This window comes from Nannospalax galili, unplaced genomic scaffold (genome assembly GCF_000622305.1).
Source record: "Nannospalax galili isolate Female #2095 unplaced genomic scaffold, S.galili_v1.0 scaffold538, whole genome shotgun sequence".
NCBI classification, from domain to species: domain Eukaryota; kingdom Metazoa; phylum Chordata; class Mammalia; order Rodentia; family Spalacidae; genus Nannospalax; species Nannospalax galili.
In genome coordinates, this window is record NW_008343842.1 from 3,016,254 (window position 1) to 3,035,523 (window position 19,270).

Sequence of the window (19,270 nt, forward strand, 5' to 3'; positions counted from 1 at the left end):
CCAAGTGTTCTGTGGAGGACAATCAGCTCTGTCAAGTCTGAGCAATGGCCCAGAGGAAATGGGTCGCTGTGTCAAATTGGCAGGTGATCACCTAACGCCTCCCTTGGGAATGGTAGAGCCAGCTGAGCATGTCTACTTAAGAGGACACACAGGCCCTAGGCTTCTCTGTAAAAACCCACTGCCTATCAGTCAGTAGTGTGTCAGGGAGATGACTAATAAGCCCATGGCCCAGAAATGGCCTCCGGTAATAGGCTCTGGGAGGCTCTTCCCCGGGGGTCCAGGGAGGTAATAGCTGTTATTCACAGCTGTCTTCCCCCACATGGGGAGGGATTTGAAGCTGGGTATTTGACTTTTTATTTTTCAGAAATATTATTGTTTTATGTATATGTGTATCGCCTGCATGTAAGTGCACTGGTGTTAGGCAATGCATGTGGAGGTCAGAAGAAGACATCAGATCCCGTTGAAACTGGAGTTATGAAACAGTTGTTAACCACCATGTGGGTTCTGGGAACCTGGGTCCTCTGCAAGAGTAGCCAGTGTTCTTAACCACTGAGCCATCTCTCCAGCCCCAACTTTGGCTTTTAAAAAAAAATTATGGCCAGGCATGGTGGTGCACATCTTTAGTCCCAGCACTTGGGAGGCAGAGGCAGGCGGATCTTTGTGAGTTTGAGGCCAGGCTGGTCTACATGGTGAGTTCCAGGCCAGCTGTGTCTACAGGGAGACCCTGTTTCAAAAACAAAGAATAAGAAATTTACTTATTATTTTATATGTATGTTTTGCTTGCATGTATGTGTGTAGTATGTGCCTGCAGTGCCTGCAGAGGCCAGAAGAGGGTTTCAGATTCATCTGGAGTTATAGATGGGTGCTGGGAATTGAACCTGGGTCCTCTGCAAGAGCAGTCAGTGCTCTTTGCCGGAGCTCTCTCTCTAGCCCCTTTACTTCCTTCTTTAGATGTTTCTCCTTCCAAAGATTGATTATAAAACAGGAAACAGAAGACAAGATGATCTGCTTGTGACTGACACATGATAGACATTTATGACTATCATTAAAGAGGGACTGTCCATCACAGGCCAGGCACCATTTGAGGTGTTAGTGACACAGTTGAGAGCGAGCTACAATCTATGCCCTTATGGACATACAGCCTTGAGCTGACATTTAGTTTTTTTTGTTTTTTTTTTTTTTGAGACAGAGTTTCCCTGTAGCCCCAGCTAGCCTGGAACTCACTATGTAGACCAGGCTGGCCTCAATCTCACAGAGATCTGCCTGCCTCTGCCTCCTGAGTGCTATGATTAAAGATGTATACCACCATGCCCGGCTATTTACTTATTTTTAAATTTCATTTGCTATTATTGGGGGAGGGGCATGTGCCAAGACACATGCAGAGGTCAGAAGACAACACTGAGGATCAGTTCTTTCTTTCCATTTTCATGTGGATTCTGGGGGTTGAACTCAGGTTGGCAGGCTCACACAGCAAGTGCCCTTACCTGCTAAGCCATCTCGCTGGCCCTCTGATATTGAGCACTGACTGTATACCAAGAGCTTCACAAGCCTTAACTCATTTGATCCTGGAAACAACCCTTTGAGGGAGGCTCCAGGATGAGTTAACTTGATGAGAGATTGGATCTATAGCAGGTGAGCTGGGGTTTGAACTCAGGCAGGCTGGGTCCAGAGTCTGTGCTCTAGACCTCTATGCGTTTTTCCTTTTGAGTAGGTGGTCCAAGCAGTATACAAAGCCAGTCACGTAACCAGTACCACCATGACCTGCAATCCCTGCTGGGGATGGTCAGGGAAGATGGGCAGAAGGAGTGATGCCCAGGCCAAACTTAAAAACCAAGTTAGCAGCCGGGCATGGTGGCGCACGCCTTTAATTCCAGCACTCAGAAGGCAGAGACAGGCGGGTCTCTGTGAGTTTGAGGCCAGCCTGGTCTACATAGTGAGTTCCAGGACAGCTGGGGCTACAGGGAGACCCTGTCTCAAAAAGACAAAAAACCAACCAAACTAACAAAAAACCAAGTTAGCCCAGAGGAAGAAGATGGAAGAGGGTTCTAGACTGTGCACAGCCAGGAGGGAGGCAAGAGGAGGCACTAGGCCATGTGCATCTAGAGCAGGACTTGAGACGAACCCGAGGGAGCCATGCAGACGGATGGGAAAAACATGCTATTTCCTAGGGGCTGTGAACGCTGGTGTTCCTTTTTTGGAAGATGGCTTCTTCTCAAAGGACCAGAGATGCATTTCTATGTGAGATCTGTAAGGAAGCAAGGGAGATGGACTCCTCCTCTCTCTGGACCAGCAGAAGGTTCGTAATTCAGAAATTATGCTGAAGCCCAGTCAGAACAAGGGCTAATGTGGATGCTGTCCAGTTCTTCGTTTTGCTCCTTTGAGGCAGTCTCGTGTAGCTGAGACAACCCCTCCTGCCTTCGCCTCCCTCCTGAGCGCTGGGATCACAGGCATGCACCACGCCCAGCTCTGTCAAGCTCTTTAGAACTTAAGTCTTCCAACTCTGATGCGAGGATGCTCAGCTGAACCCAGTCCCTGCTGCAAATCGACTCTGGATGAGAATCAGGATGTGACTTGTATAGAATGCAAGCACAAGGCTGCACGTGGTGGCGCACATGCAGTATTACCCCTAATACTCAGGCGACAGAGGTCAGACTGATCTGCATAGAATGCAAGTGCAGTGTTGCAAGAATGTGAACGGCACACAGTCCAGCAAGGCAACCAGCTCTAGAAGGAACAGGGGGGTGGGGGTGGGGTATTGGGGGGAGGATGGAAAGCCAGGTTTGTCCTGCCCTGGGCTTTCACATCCTAAGGCTCCCTGTGTCCTTAGGTGGTTTTTACCCATCAGTAGTTCTTAGTAGGTGTATGTTGGAAATGTGTCGGGGGCATTCCCTGAAGTTATCACAATGATCAAGGGTGTTGTTGAGAATTAGCACCAGGGCCACTGTGCAGAAAAAGATTTTTTCATATTTGTAGGTGGTTTGCATATGTGTGTTTGCGTTTGTGTGTGATGTTGGGTGTCTTCTTCAATCCCTCTCAACCTTTATATATTGAGGTAGGACCTCTCACTCAGAGCCTGTTGATTCCACTGGCCCAGCTACCGAGCTTGCTCTGGGAATTTCCTGTCTCTGCCTTCCGTATGATGGGATTATACACGGGCTGCTTCATCTGCCTGGCATTTATGTGGGTGTTAGGGATTTGAATTCTGACCTTACTCTTGTGTGGCAACCACTTCATCCGCTGAGCCATCGCCCCAGCCTTTTAAAAACTTTTGAAACCTGCATTTTAAATGTATTATTTCTAAGAATTCACTTTTATATTTATTTGTATTTTAGGAACATGAGTGTTTTGCCTGCATGTGTACTGGTGCACCTATGTATGCAATGCCTGTGGAGATCAGATCCCCCCGGAACTGGGGTTATGTACTGTTGTTAGCAACCATGTCGGTCCAGAGAACTGAACCTGGGTCCTCTGGAAGAACAGCAAGTGCTCTTAACCACTGAGTCATGTAGTGAGCCTTCTGGCCCTGCCTCCTGAGCACTGGAACTACAGGGCTCAAGCACTGAGTCTGCAGACCTCCTGAAATGACTGACATTTTTCCTTTTCTCAAGCTGTATTTGAGTCTTTAAAAGGGCCTTTTTTTTTGGAGGGGGGGTGTCTTTTTGAGACAGGGTCTCAGAGATGAACTCAGAGATCCGCCTGCCTCTGTCTCCCAAGTGTTGGCATTTTAAAGGTGTGCACCACCACACCCGGCCTGGAAGGGCCTTTCTTGTCAACAGGATACCCTATTTCTGGAATACCATGCTACCTCTTCAAGTTAAAAGAGGTTAGGAGGTATTAATTTTTAAATATATTCTCAAGAGGCTTGGACACCTTACAAGACTCAGGGAGGAAGCTTCGTATTAGTGGGTTGTTTTTACCAGAATTGATATTGTCAATTGTTTGGCAGTATCTAGAGACATTTGTGGCTGTCACAACTGGGGAAGGGAACATGGGTGCTGTTGCTATAGTGGGTGGAAGCCAGGGGTACTGCTTAGTATCCTACAATACACAGAACAGTCCTACAACAAAGGGCTGTCTGGTTAAGATGTCAGTAGTGGCAAAGTTGAGAAACCCAGCTTCATTCAAATCCCCCGAGAGGAAAGATTACAGCACCCCAGCCCCCGACTGGGGGAGGTGCTTTACAGTGGTGTTGTGTGTCCCAAAACTCAGGAGTTGGATGTAGTCTGGACCAGAAAGGATTCTGTCAGCCCAGGCGAAGCAAAACCAAGGCGTGGGTCTCCAACCAACAAGACAGTCAGGGGCTGGGGAGAGGCTCAGGGGTTAAGAGTACTGGTTGCTCTTGCAGAGGACCAGGTTCAAATCCCAGCACCCACATGGCAGCTAACAGTCTATAACTTCAATTCCAGGCAATCCAATGCCCTCTTCTTCATGGGCATTGCACAACACAGGTGTACTTACATGCAGGCAATATACTCATAACCATAAAATAAAAAAAAATTTAAGACATTTTTAGAGATGGTACAAAGAGCTGGGCCCCGTGTGTGTCCCTCAAGGTTTTCTTGGTTGTAGTCTGAGCATTCCCAACCCCAAATCTGAAAACTAGAATACCTCATATTGTCACTAAGTTTCAGATCTTGGGAGTTTCTGATTAGCGACTGTGCTGGATAGCTTTAGTGTTAACTTGGCACACCTGGGTTGGGTTGAGGGAGCCTCAATTGGGGAATTTCCTTCACTGGACTGGCCTGTGGCCATGTCCATGGGACATGTTCTTGATTGTTGGGTGATATGGGAAGGCCCGGCCCACTGTGGGTGGTGCCACCCCTGGGCAGGTGGGCCTGTGTTGCATAAGAAAGCAGGCTGAGCAGGAGCCAGGGGAACAAGCCAGTAAGCAATGATCCTCCTGGCCTGTGCTCCAGCTCCTGACTCCAGGTTCCTGCCCTGAGTTCCTACCTACCTTGGGCTCCCTGATGAACTGTGACCTGGAAGATGTAAGCCAAATAAACCCTTTCCTCTCCAAGTTGGCAGTGGTCAGAGTGTTTTGTCACAGCAACGGAGAAACAAAGACAGCGATGCTCAGTGGGTCAAGCCTACACAGTCCAAAACATGAGAAACTCTGAAATCTGAAACCTAAGCATTCTGAGTAAAGGGTCCTCAACCTTCCCCACCTACAAATGAGAAAAGGAGACAGACTATGGCACAGCCCTGCTCTACCTCCCACCACCAACCTCATAGGAACACCCATGAGTCTTTATGTGGGATAGATGACCAATCAGGCCCTTATTGACAGACATGTGACCGTCTCACGTGAACCATCTCCTGTCTCCTATCAGTGACAATGTGGTACTGAATGGCCCTTCACATTTTTGTCTGTGAACTAGTGAAGATTTGTGGAGGTGTAGATGCTAAATGGACTCAGGTCTTTGCATATTCATTGAGTCCTCTGGAAGAGCAGCCAGTGCTCCTAACTCCTGAACCATCTCTCTCGCCTCAACCTCACTTCTTTTGAGGCATGGTCTCTCACTGGCCTGGGACTAAGTAGGGTAGGCTGGCTGGTCAGTGACCCGAGGGATCCACCTGTCTGTTTCCCAGGGCTGGGATTACAAGTGCACACTAACATGCCCAGCTATTTTTCCATGGTTTTAGGGGTTGAACTCAGGTGCTGGTGTTTACAAGGCAGTATCTTTACAGACTGAGCCATACCCCCAGCCCATACTTCAACTTTTTCAAAAGTTCCTTCTGTGATTATGTTGTAAAAATCAAGGCATAAGGACATTAAAATGCTCCACTTGAAAAACACCAGAATCATTCTCTTTATTCATGTCAACAGATCTGAAATTATGAACATGTTTTTGTGGGCAGTTGTTTTTGTGACAAAGAAAGCCATCAGAATACCCCCCTCTTCCACTACATTCGGAGAGGCTCTGGTCACCACTGTAAGCAGGCCCTCTTCTCAGAAGCCCGGGAGGAAGGCTGGCTCAAGTCTAGCATGTGAAGGCTAAATAGTCTGAAAAGTTTTGTTTTAAAAATTACATTTAATGAGAAATGTCTTTAACAGCTGTCGCTAACTCCAGTTCCAGGGATCAGATGCCCTCCTCTGGCCTCCACAGATTTGTACAACATGGGTGCACTTATATACATGCAGGCAAAACACTCATACACATAACAAAAATTTTAAAAGATTACATTTAAAGATTTTATTGTGTGCGTGGGGGTGGGTGGGGGTCGTTCAAGGAGCTTGAGGAAGTCTGTTCTCTCCTTCCACCATGTGGGTCCTCAGGATCCAACATAGGTTGTCAAGTTTGGCAGTGTCTTTACCAGCTGAGCCATCTCACTGGCCCAGCTGTATGAGTGTCACAAGAGTTATTGTGCCTGTGACTATCAGAGCCCTTTTCTCACACAGGTGAGAAGTCACTGAGGCCAAGACCGGAGGCTGTGTTGGGTTTGCCTTCCATCACTGAATTACCAGCTGCCAGCCAGGGACTGGCCAGTGTAGGACAGAAAGTCCAGCTGCACACTGGCCCAGTATCCCCCTGGGCTGGGCCTTTCAGCCCATGCTGGGACACCTGCTGTTATTTCCAGGACCCATGCCAGCAAAGGTTCTGAGAACTCATCTGTGAGACTGTGACCTTTTAAAAAATACATGTTTAGGGGCTGGAGATGGCTCAGTGGTTGAGAGCATTGACTGCTCTTGCAGAGGACCTGGATTCAATTCCCAGCACCCACATGGTGGCTACAAAGCATCCTTAACTCCACTTCTGAGGCACTGCACAACACGGGTACACTCACATACACACAGGCAAAACACTCATACACATAAAAAAAAAAAAAAACGTTTATGTGTTTTGCCCTTATGTATACGTGCAATGCTCCTGGCAAGCAGAAGGCCTCGATCCCTTGAACTGGAGTTTCAGATGGCGGGTGCTGGGAACTGAAGCTGGGTTCTCTGCAGGAGCAGTTGAGTGCTTTTAAATGCTGAGGCATCTCTCCAGCCTCTCCTAGCCCTCTAATCCCATGATGCAACTCCTAAGTTTTGAAGAGCATTTTCGAGGGCTGTTTCCGTGCAATGCTCCTGGCAAGCAGAAGGCCTCGATCCCTTGAACTGGAGTTTCAGATGGCGGGTGCTGGGAACTGAAGCTGGGTTCTCTGCAGGAGCAGTTGAGTGCTTTTAAATGCTGAGGCATCTCTCCAGCCTCTCCTAGCCCTCTAATCCCATGATGCAACTCCTAAGTTTTGAAGAGCATTTTCGAGGGCTGTTTCCTATAAACAACGCGTGCACACAGGCACTCACCCAGTCTACTCTCTGGCAATTTTAAAATAAAAAAAAAAAAAAAAAACAGCATACTTAGACCATCTAAGCTGAAAGCAACTTAAAATTCACTTTATAAAGAACCGCTAAATGTTAAGTGGTTGAGCTGGCAAAATCTGTAGTCTCTGTCTCAACTGTTTCAACTGTCACTGTAGCAGAAAAAGAGCCACAGGTGACATGTAAACAAGTGTGGTTATTCACCAATCATACTTTATTTATGGACATTGACTTTTTTTTTTTTGTCTTTTTTTGAGACAGGGTCTTCCTGTAGCCCCAGCTGTCCTGGAACTCACTATGTAGACCAGGCTGGCCTTGAACTCACAGAGATCTGCCTGCCTCTGCCTCCTGAGGGCGCCACCACACCCAGTTGGACACTGAAGTTTTAATTTTACATCAGTTTGTGCATGCTACAGAAAAATTCTTCTTTTGATTCTTTTCAACCATTCGAGATGTAAAGACAGGTGTTAGGGGTCCCTGTCCTGGGCCACCCCTCTACCCAAGCACAGTACATAATCCTGTTGGTCTCACATGTGGGTTTGCACTTTGCTTTATCCACCCACTGCAAAGACCCAACTCTTCACCATGAACATGCAACTAAGCAGCTTTATAAATGGTTGCTCAACTTTAGGAAGATCTGCTGGAAATGTACATCAGGTCACAGCTGAAAACACACCGACACTATCCCACCTTATGCCTTAAATAAAAATAATTAAGAGACACACAATAAACTTGAGAAACTCACTGAATTTGAAAAATAGGCTTTATTTAACCAGTGGTATTATGACATCCTATGGCACACCTGACTACGGCCAAGTTCAAGAATGCAAATACAACAGCAGTCTCTTGCATCCTTCTGTTCCAAGAAGCTGGGAGATGGGAGCACTGTGCGGCATGCCAGGAGCTCGTCCGCCTGCTCCAGCTTAAAGTCCAGGCTGCTGACCATGCAGCCTCCTAACACAACATGGTCACGTGTGCAAAGACCTTTGTGATAAAGCCATCAGAGCAGTATTTCTGCAGGAAATCACACTCGCATTCCTAACGAGACCTGGCTGAGAAAATGTATAGAAGGAGGTGAGGCATGTCCCTTCGTAGGGGAAGGTGAGAAGGGTTCGCCACCTGCCCACCTCCTCCTGGGCTCCAAATGATTCCTCTGGAGCGTGTGTCCCTGCACTAAGAGAGTGGGGGCACCTTGGCCTAAATATAAGACCTTGCACTGCACGGCCAACACTGGAATTGGCTTTATACTCTTATTACATAAAAGGCTTAAATATGTGGGTCCTCACGTAGCACAAAGTGCCCGAAATTCAGAAGATGATGCAGTTCTCCACCCCTGAGGATATTTCATCTTTATAAAGGTGAAAATACAAAACATTAAAATAATTTGCCCTTTCTCCCCATCAGACGGAATCACATTTTCTACGGATTCCTATAACATACAAAAGTCTGAGACAAAATTTCTCTCTCCCCCTCAACCAACACCAAGACCAAAAACTCTGCCAGTGTCAAGCTGCAAGGAAGACCCTTTCCCACAGGGAGACTCCTGTGATGTGGCTTTCTTTTTTAACAATCCTATTTAAAGAGGCAGTGAAAGGAGCTTCAGGCCTGATGAGCTTTGATTCTGATTCTCGGCATCTCTCAGCGCTGGTTAATGGGAGTGAAAAGAACAGCTTGATTTCCAAAGGTGGGGGCATTCCTGGGAAAAGCCCCGATCTTGCTACCCGAGGGCTGGCTGAAGATCAGAGGGCAGGATGAGGGCACTATCTGCCCACCTGCCCCACATTTTCATGGGCTGCATGTTAAGAGCACCTAAAGAATGAATTGTGTTCAATACAGAGCAGCACTGGGGATGGAGCAGCGCTGGGGATGGAGCAGCGCTGGAGGATGAAGTAGCTAGCCCACAGCTACTTCATCAGAACTGCCCAGGAAGTCTCACAGGCACACTTGCCCGGCCCAGAGCTTCCAGAAGAGAACAGGACGAAGGGCTGTGCATGCTCAAACAGCACTGCGTGCAAACACATCTGCACTCCCTATACATGAAGAGCACATAGAAAGTGCCCCGCCTGCAAGTCGTGGGCACCTGTGCCTGGCACTGGAGACCTCTGCACTGAGGTGAGGGGGGATAAGCACAGAAACTGCACGCTCCTGGAGGGAGAGGAGGGCAGCTGCACATACACACATGCACATACATGCACCCATGGCCTCCCTGAAGGCTGCCTAGTTTCTTCCGGCTCACCCACCAGCCAGCCAACAGCCCTGTCCGTTTGTCTGGCTCAGAACTTCAGCAGCTGCAGTTTTCTAACTATCTACATCTCCTTCTCTCCTTTTAAGGCACAAACACATTTACAGTTTCGAACACACCTGTAGAGTTCTGAAGACATGTTAATCAAAGGCCAGAGCCCAGAAGCCAGTTGGTCCTCTTTGGCTGTGTGCATTGCTGGGGGACGGCCTCGGACCTGAAGCAGCCAGGTGTGAGCCTCCTCTCTATGCCACTGTGGTGTGTGGTCACGGTGAGGCCACAGGAGAAGCCAAAGTCGCAAAAGTATAACTGGGATCAGGGACATTTAATATTTCTTACTTTGCGTTTTAACATATCCCTAAGATGGTGGCTCCTGTCTGTCTGCACTGACTCCAAGAGACCGGGCAGAGCATGCAGCTCACATTATGCTCTTACCCTTCCACAGGCAGACACACAGGCACACTCACACATAGACACACACACACACACACACACACCCCTTCCACCACGGAGGGATCTTTCCGCAAGAGGCACTTGAATGATACTTGGAGAGTTCCATGAAAAGGCCGTCCCCTCAGTGAAGTGGGAGCGACAGAACAGAAACCAGGTGCTCAAGACTCCATCTCTTCTTGGTCAAGGGGCGGTGGCACAAAGCTGATGACTTCATCATAGGTCAGGCCTAGAGACAGGGGAGGAGGGGAAGATGTGAGACTGCAGACCATGCTGTGCTGGCAGGCTCTCAGATCTTCCCTCCCATCTAGGAGTGGTCTGATGGGCTGCTTCATATAACTGCCTTGCCACGTGTGTGCAATGTGCAGCTCAGCCCCAGAGAGGCTCAGGGCACCAAGAAGAGAGCATCTCCTCTCACTGCTGAGTGTTCCTCTTGAAAGCTCTCTGAGGAAGGTGCTCAGAAACAACATGGATCTCCACACTGCCATAAGACAGTCCTGGCTCTGGGGTTTAACTGGAGCACTCAACCTTGTGATTAACGGAAAGGATCGAGACTGGACATGGGCAATGTGACTCCACTCTTGGCTGTCCTACCCAGTCTATGGTAACAGGTAGGTATAAACTCTCCTTGCCTCAGTTGTACCAACCTGAAAACTGAAAATACCCTGGACTTCACTTATCCCAAAGAGATGCTCTAAGTGCAAAATCCCAAGACCCTCAAAGCCCTTTGTGAACAGGAAGGGCTATAAACAATGCAAGAGTGGCCCTAAGCATTACAAAGGCCCAGAGCCTTTGTCACCTACAACAGACTCCACAAAGGAGCAATGCTTTCTGCACCGAAGACCCCACAAGTAAGTTTAGTAAGCTGGCAGTAACCACTCAGAAGGGGTTTTATTTATTCTGTTTTTTGAGACAGGGTGTCCTACAGCCCAGGCTGGCTTCAAACTACCTATGTAGCTGATGATGATCCCAAAATCTTATCTACTTCCCAAGTGCTGGGACTATAGGCATGTGCCACCACATGGGCCGCCACTCACAAGTGCCCCCCACCCCCCAGCTTTCTCAGAAGTTTTTTTTTTTTTTTTTTTTTTTCCCTCCACAGCTTTTGGTTAGTGATTCACCTAGAAAAGATTTTTAGAAGATCTTTGGCTGGGTACACAGCTCAGCACAGAGCACTTGTCCAGCATGTTCAAGGCTTTAGGGTCAATCTCTAGCATTGTTAAAACAAAAAGTGCAGGGAGGCTCACAACCGTTTCTAACTCCAGTTCCAGGGCATCCAACACCCTCTTTTGGCCTCTGTGGGCACTGTATGTGCGTGGTACATTTACATACATGGAAGTAAACACACACACACACACACACACACACACACACACACACACACACACAAAAGTGAACTAAAAGTGAGTTCTTATGGCCCACGCTAGCCTTGTTTTTAGACTTACTTTTCCACTCGTCTATAAGGAGGTCCCTGCTTTCAAAGGACTGGTCATAAGGGTCGGCCACAGGCTCATCATCAGGGTCGTGGTATTGAGCAAAGTAGGCATGAGCAAGGGCTTGGGCTGCTGTGATCCTCTTATCTGAGTCCAATACAAGCATCTTCTCCAGAAGGTCGACAGCTGTCACACCACAGAGGGAAAGATGTTACAAGGCATGCCAGGGCTTCACAAGCACAACTCTCACCAGACATAACCAACAGAATTCTCTGAGGTATCAGCTCTGGCATGGAACCCCTTTCCTTTGTGTGTATATGTGTACCTATGTACTTGGTATGTTTTAAGAACATATTTACTAGGCTGTGGCTGGGGTTCAACAGTGAGGTACCTGCCTAAGCATTCTAGAGGGCCTGGGTTTGATATCCATGACAGTAAGCAAAACCAAACAACCCAACCACGTCAGTCTCACTGAGGTTAAACATCAAAGAAGCAATCTATGAGAGGCAGGAGGAATAGCGTTTGGCTGGTTTACTTTTGTGTTCCCCCCAACTGTTTACTTACTAACATAATGTAAATAAATATTCATTCAACGGATCTTCAAACAATGAGCAAAGTGAGGGTTTCCCCGGGACACAGAGGAGACAGCACTCTATCCGCAAATGCTTCCTGTAGGCACTCTACTACATCTGATAAACTATCAAATGCCACCTAAAATTGGGCTCGTGTCAAAATGATCTCCTATAACTTCTGCATTCAAACCAGGATTCAGTTATTCCTCTCTCTCTCTCTCTCTCTCTCTCTCTCTCTCTCTCTCTTTTGAGACAAGAGTCTTATTATGTAGCCCTGGCTGGCCTGGAACTCAGAGATCTACCTGTTTCTGCCTCCCAAGGCATGTACCACCACACCCAGCTCTCACTCTCTCTTTTTTTTAGAACAGGATCTCATGTAGCCCAAGCTGGCTTCAAATAAGCAAGGTAGCTCAGGTTGACCTTGAATTTATCCACCTACTTCCACTTCCTGGGTGCTGGGATTACGGACAAGCAGTATTCCTAATTCTCCTTCCTCTCCTCTGTTCCCCTGGCTTTCATCTGTAAAGACCCCCTAGTTGTCTTGAGGACCACCCTCACCAGTAGTCCATTACTTCCTTGGACTACCATGTACCCATACTCTCATTTTCCTCTATTTTGATTTACCAAAAACCAGAAGTTAGATCTAAAAATTTGTTAAGAGCAAGGTTAGGGGGCTGGAGAGATGACTCAGTGGTTAAGAACACTGTTCTTGCAGAAGACCCAGGTTTGAATCCCAGCACCCACATGGCAGCTAACAACTGTCCGTAACTCCAGTTCCAGGGGATCTGACAGCCTCTTCTGTCCTCTGTAGGCACTGCACAACATGGTACGCTTACCTACACACAGACAATACACGCATATACATAAAATAAAAAAATAATGAGCCTTTAATACCAGCACTCGGGAGGCAGAGACAGACAGATCTCTGTGAGTTCAAGGCCAGCATGGTCTATATAGTGAGTTCCAGGACAGCTGGGGCTACAGGGAGACCCTCTCTCAAAAAGACCAAAAAAAAAAGAAGACTATGTCACAGGTGAGTGCTTGCACTGTGGCCACCTGCCCCAGTGCTAATGGTGCTAAATTTGATCAGTGTCTTGAGATCTCTTCTCTTTCTCCCTGAATGAGTAATTTCTGGGATACTGAGGTATCAGTTACTTTCATAATGGCTTTTTAGCATCCACTGATTTTCCCTCCCCAAGCAATGACCTCACTAGGGTGAAAAGTTAGAAAGCATCTTTCTGTCTCTCATCAGTATGTTCTGACTTTTGGCATGGAAACATTTGAAAGGATAATACCACAATGACCAGTTATCATTGTGAAACAAAAAGCTTTTTCAGACTTTACAAATTATGTCTTAAATATGGAAGGTTGTGGGGCTGGGTGAGGAGGTGCATGCCTTTAATTCTACTACTTGGGAGGCACAGGCAGGCAGATCTCTGTGACAAGGCCAGCGTGGTCTACAGGGGGAGCCTGTTTCAAAAAGACTGAAAAAAAAAAAAAAGTAGAAGGTTGTAGGTACTAAAGAGGAGAGCATCCTGCTGGTCACACTGTCTTATCACATGGCTGTGAACCCCCATCCTGCAGCCTGAACTCCAGAACTCCCCACAGAAACACAAGTTTCATGGGTACACAGAAACATGGCAAATATGTACATGTTGACTCAGACTCCTAAGGTTACACTTAAAAGTACTGGGAGAAAAGATGGGGAAGTGGTTCATTTGGTAGAGTGTTTGCCTAGCTTGCATGAGGTTCTGGGTTCCAAACCCAGCACTGCATGAACTGGGCAGGGTGGTGCATACTTGTAACCCAGCACTTGGGGGCGGAAGCAGGAAGATAACAAGTGCAAGATAATCCTGGGCTACAGAGACCCCATCTCAAAACAAAAAACAAGGCAAACTGCCTGGGTACACGCTCCTCTGGGATAGTTTCTGCTGCTTGTATAACTGAGTAGAATTAGAGGACCGGTACTTTCTACCCCTAGGGTGAAAAGTACCACGTCCTCAGAGTCAGTGCGCTGAGATGAGGAACAAGGTCAGAAGCATTTCTCAAGGATCTTGGCAGACATAAATAGACACACTAAGATCAAAGGGCAATTTTAAGTTCTTGGTTGTGTTTTGGAAACAGTGATGTGAACCCAGTGACTGGCACAACTGGGCTGTTAATATTTATATTGCTGGTGTATGACTGGCTAGCACACGGGACAGCTAGTGATCGGAAACAGCGTGTTCTCTCTGCAGCAAGGATACTCTGACATCACCATTCGGCAATGGCTGTCAGGCACATTTGGATCCAAGCAGATTGTGCCCAGCACCAGACAGCCAGAGCCTCCTTCTACCCATCAGCAGTTGGTACTGACTACAGGTAGCTGGTTCTTTTCAGTGAGCTTTTCAAACAAACCCTTGGGGGATGAAGCAGTGGCTCAGTGGTTCAGAGCTTTTGCACGGGACCTAAGTTTAGTTCCCAGCATCTATATTGGGCAGCTCACAACCACCTGTAACTTTAGCTCCAGAGGATCTGATACCCTCTTCTGGCCTTTGTGGGCTTCTGCAGGTACATGGTGCACACACCCTCATGCAGGCTCACATATATATACACATAAATGAATATGCAGCTGGGCATGGTGGCGCAGGTCTCCAATCCCAGCAGTTGGGAGGCAGAGGGAGGTGGATCTCTGAGAGTTCGAGGCCAGCCTGGTCTACATAGTCAGTCCCAGGCCAGCTGGGGCTACAGGAAGACCATTTCAAAAAGACCATAATAAAATAAAATAAAAATAAAATTAAATGAATATGCTGGGTGTGGTTCTAGCACTTGGGAGGCAGAGGCAGGCAGGTCTCTGAGTTTCAGGCCAGTCTGGTCTATACAAAGGGAGTTCTAGGCTAGCCAGAGAGAACTGCATAGTAAGACCCTGCCTCAAAACAAAAAGCAAAGAATAAATTATTTATTTAATTTTATTTTTGAGACAGTGTCTCTTCTCCCTGTAGCCCCAGCTAGCCTGGAACTTGCTATGTAGATTGGGTTGGCCCTGAACTCACAGAGATCCTCCTTCCTCTACCTCCTGAGTGCCTGGACTAAAGGTGTTTGCCACCATGACAGGCTATAAATCTTTATACCATCTGCAGGAATGTGAGCAGGACCACTGCGCTACTGTGGGGAGGTCCTGGCCTGACCCTTCTGTGTCTACCACTGTCCACTATGCTGACCCAGAGCTAGGAACTAGAGTTCTTGCAGAAGCTGCATTCTGGGAACCATCTGAAGTACGACGAGCCCTAAGCTTTAAGGAACAGAGAGACTCATTTTACTGCCAAGGCAATACAACCCTCAGCTGCCACCAAATGACAGTGATCTGGGGGTAACAGGCAGGAAGGAAGATTAATAGCAAACTAGGTCTGTAAAGAGGTGGACTGAGCCTCTGAGGGGCAGAGGGAGAGGAGGACAGGCTCCACAGTGCTGGGCAGCTGTGGTTAATGCAGAGCACATTGGGGTTGTCCACTGGGCCCCCATCCTCCACTGGGGCCCCAGCCATCAACAGCAGTTGTGAGAAAAATCACAGCTTTTGCCTCTTCTTTCTTTCTGCCTCCCCCGGTTTTCCTCTAGCTCGTTGTAGCTCATTCTACTCACCGTCTTATTCTGTGACCATATAAATATTCAAGTCTATCCTATGATGTTTTAAAATGAAATAGCAGAAACATGCAGAGTAACTGCCAGACTCATCTGTGTTCCAAGAGTTACTTAATGGTACTCTCCAGTCAAAAGAAAACAGATTTTTCTTCAAATCTCTAATTTATATCATAAAAAGAGTACATCATCAACTTACCCAGGGGATTGGCACCAATAAATACGTTTGCAAAGTTCATCTTAGGCATCTGGGCCAAAGACTGGATATAGTTTCTTGCCTGCAAAAACAAGGGTTTTTAGAACAACTGAGGTCAGCAGTGCTACCCCCCTTGGAGTCACAGCCCTGTGAAGAGTAGTGGGCGACGAAGTCCCCTGCCCCAACTCAATGAGGGCCCATCTGAGATGTTCTCTCTCTTCACATTGCTCTAACTCCTCTATCGATGATCTCTGCCGTCACTTCCACTGTCTCCTGAAGCTCGGCTTCATGTGACGGCGACTACTAACAATGAATGCTGCTTTACTAGCTGCGACCCTAAGAGCAGAAGTTCAAAGACAGAGGCAAGGTTTCTAAGAAGTAGTCCTTTGTCAGAGAGCTTTCTAAAATGCTAAATTTGGCAGAGGAGTGGGTGCGGAGCCAGTGGAGGAGACCCTTCCGATTGGAAAAGAAGTTACAGGAACCAGACATGTACATGGCATAATCCCTTCCTACTTAGCCATGTCGATTAAAAGGAAGAGCTGATGACTGAGGTAAGGCCAGTCTTACCCAGAGAAGTCATCCTTGTAGTACAAAGTAAGAAGACCGGCTGGACATGGCTGAGACAGAAACCATTGCTGTGAGGGGCTGTCTGTGTGAGCCTAGTTACTCCAAATATTAAGGGCACTTTTGAAAGAAGCACCCTAATCACCTCTGATCAGAAACCTGGAGTTAGGTTAAATGGTTAAGAATTATTTGTAGGACTGGAAAGACGGTTCAGCAGTTAAGAGCACTGGCTACTCTTACAGACAACCCAGGTTCAGTTCCTAGCACCCACATGGTGGCTAACAACCATCTATAACTCCAGGTCCAAAGATCTGATGCTCTCTTCTGACCTCCTCGGCCCTGTACAACACGGGTGCGCTTACATACATGCAGGTAATACACTCATACACATAAAGAAGAAAAAAAGAATTATTTGTAAAGAAAGCACTCAAGCACTCATATTTAACTTATTTGTATCTTAAAAAAAATACAGTATGCCTATATTTTATAGCGGAGGTGTATATATGAAACCCTTTCTTGGTCATTATAAAAAAATGGATAAACATGAAAGCATTCTAGTGAACTCACTGATGTGCATCTGGCAAAGCTGTCACACTGCAGTGTGCCTTACCAGCAGGCACATCCCTGGAAAGAGACATCTGGGTCCCTTAAGCACACTCATAGAACCAAATACCAAAGGAACTTTCTCTGTTTCCAGCCTAGGCTGTGCTGATCTTAGAGTGGATGACACTTGGGTCCCAGATGTCAACACCGTCACTGGCACACAGCAGCCAACGCCTGAGTGGTCCTTGGGCACATGCAAGCATTGGGTGACACAGAACTGTCAGCCATACAGAGGCAGTAAGAGTGGCCTTCTGGGTTAGACAGCCCTCAACATCACACTTGTTCTCACCTCATGGCTTGGCATCCTGTTAATGAGATAAGCAGGGGGCGTCCCCGTCAGACGCATAATCTGCTGAAGCTGGTTAATATCTTAGATGCCTAGTCAAGGGCATTGTTAAACACACAGTGCAAAATTTAATCGTCAAGTGAAGATTTTTAAAAAGTCAAAAAGCTACCCCAAAATAAAACAACCCCGTTTCTTACCCACCCCAGGCCAGAGCCTAAGGCCGCATTTTACAAAACCACACTTTGGTGAATGGCCTTTCAGGCATGAAAGCTAATCTTCTTTGGCTTAAGTGTCATCTTTCACACCAACTACCTTCAGTTCCTCGGAGGCAGGTTGCTCCTTGATCCAGGATGCCAGCCAGAACTCATTTCAAGTTATCAATGGCCAAAACCTGTTTGCCTGTGGGGCAAAAGTAGCCTATGGAGAAAATTGTGACTAAACTTGAAATAATATCCACAGGATTCATCCAAAGAAGAGGTTAAATGTTTGTGGCCTAAGTTCTCTAAGGCACCACAACCCTCCAAATTAAGAAACGGGTGGGTGAAGTGACAATTAATGTCCAGTCTCAAAGATGTTAGCAGTGGTACATTTAAAATGCATGCCATGAACACACAGCTATATGAAGGGGGTAGTTAGGAGCTGATGGCAAAGGCAAACAGAAGCCAAGGCTGGTGAAGGGTCAGAACACACCATGATGGTCGTTCCCACATCTCTCAGATGAGTGAATACATTAACTTCAGTGAACACAAAGTTGGAACAAAGTATGCAAAACACCTCGTCTGTTATTACATTTTTTACTTGGGGGGGGCAGAGCACAGGTGCCATGCATGTGCAGAGGTCAGAGGACAAGTTGTAGGAGTTGGCGCTCTTCTTTCACCATGTGGGTCCCAGGAATTGAACTCAGGTCCTTGGGATTGGCAGCAAGCTCCTTTACCCACTGAACCATCTCACCACCTGTTATTTCTATTCTGAACATTTTTTTTTGGGGGGGGGGTCTTTTTGAGACAGGGTCTCCCTGTAGCTCCAGCTGCCTGGAACTCACTTTGTAGACCAGGCTGACCTCGAACTCAGAGATCCACCTGCCTCTGCCTCCCGAGTGCTGGGATTTAAGGGGTGCGCCACCACGCCCGGCTTTTTTTAAATTTTGGTTTTTTTGAGACAGGGTCTCCCTGTAGCTCCAGCTGTCCTGCAACTCACTATGTAGAGAAGGCTGGCCTTAAACTCACAGAGGATCCACCTGCTGGGATTAAAGGCATGCGCCACCACTGGCATATTCTGAACTTTTTAACCATGCCATCAATATTAACAAAATCCCCCAATTATAGACCACACAGTTTCCAAAATACAAGAACCAGCTGTTCACATTCCCGCCAAAGGTAGAAATGATGGCACTTAAAAATCTTGAACATAATTCCGTGAGCTCCCCTTCTATTCCTTTAAGTATCGAGTATTGTCTTTAATTAACACCAGGCCAGGTGCTTTCACTCCCTTGTGGCTTCCCTGAATAGCTCTTCCCTATGAGCTCACTTGATGGTCAGATAACGTGTTTACAGTGCTCCGCTATGCCCTTCCTCTCCCTGAGCCCAAAGACCACAAACTGTAGATGTCTCTCCAAGCAAATCGCACACTAAACAATACTTTGCATGCACAAGAACTAAAGGGGGGGGGTGTTACAGAGTGAACTAGGCACAGCAGGATTCAGTTAGGTCTCACATGCCAGAGTCCTGCCATCTTTCCCCTGTGAGTGACTTGGCCTGCACAGGTTCTGGTTCTGAGTGCTTTAGTCAAGGGGTGACTGGAGTGCCCTCCCATCTGGAGGTCAGCAAGCTAGTCTTTATAAAGGAAAGATGGACCAGGCTTCTGCTTTCTTAATATCCTAATTTGTTCTTTCACCAGTTCGTCTAGGTGCCAGGTCACCAACCAAAAGGTTCTCTATTCTGGGGCCTCCGTCATGATCATACACCTGCTTTCCTCTGGTACCCCTCCCCTCACCCATCGCATGTTCCTAT

At 47.2% G+C, this 19,270-nt stretch overlaps 1 protein-coding gene across 3 annotated transcripts in view; it reads right to left on the reverse strand.

The window, feature by feature from the left end:
- Positions 1-8,048: 8,048 nt before the first annotated feature.
- Positions 8,049-19,270, reverse strand: part of Mapk14 (mitogen-activated protein kinase 14) — a 79,919-nt gene continuing 68,697 nt past the window's right edge. Inside the window, exons 9-12 of one of the 3 annotated variants that reach the window (XM_008840087.3) lie at positions 17,265-17,344; positions 15,812-15,890; positions 11,438-11,611; positions 8,049-10,221 (exon numbers count right to left, since the gene is read on the reverse strand). In XM_008840087.3, the coding sequence (XP_008838309.1) occupies positions 10,154-10,221; positions 11,438-11,611; positions 15,812-15,890; positions 17,265-17,344 (401 nt within the window). In that variant the 3' untranslated portion in view covers positions 8,049-10,153. Of the gene's footprint in view, positions 10,222-11,437; positions 11,612-15,811; positions 15,891-17,264; positions 17,345-19,270 lie in introns of those variants that run through there. The other 2 variants (XM_008840086.2, XM_008840088.2) reach the window with 2 other exon arrangements.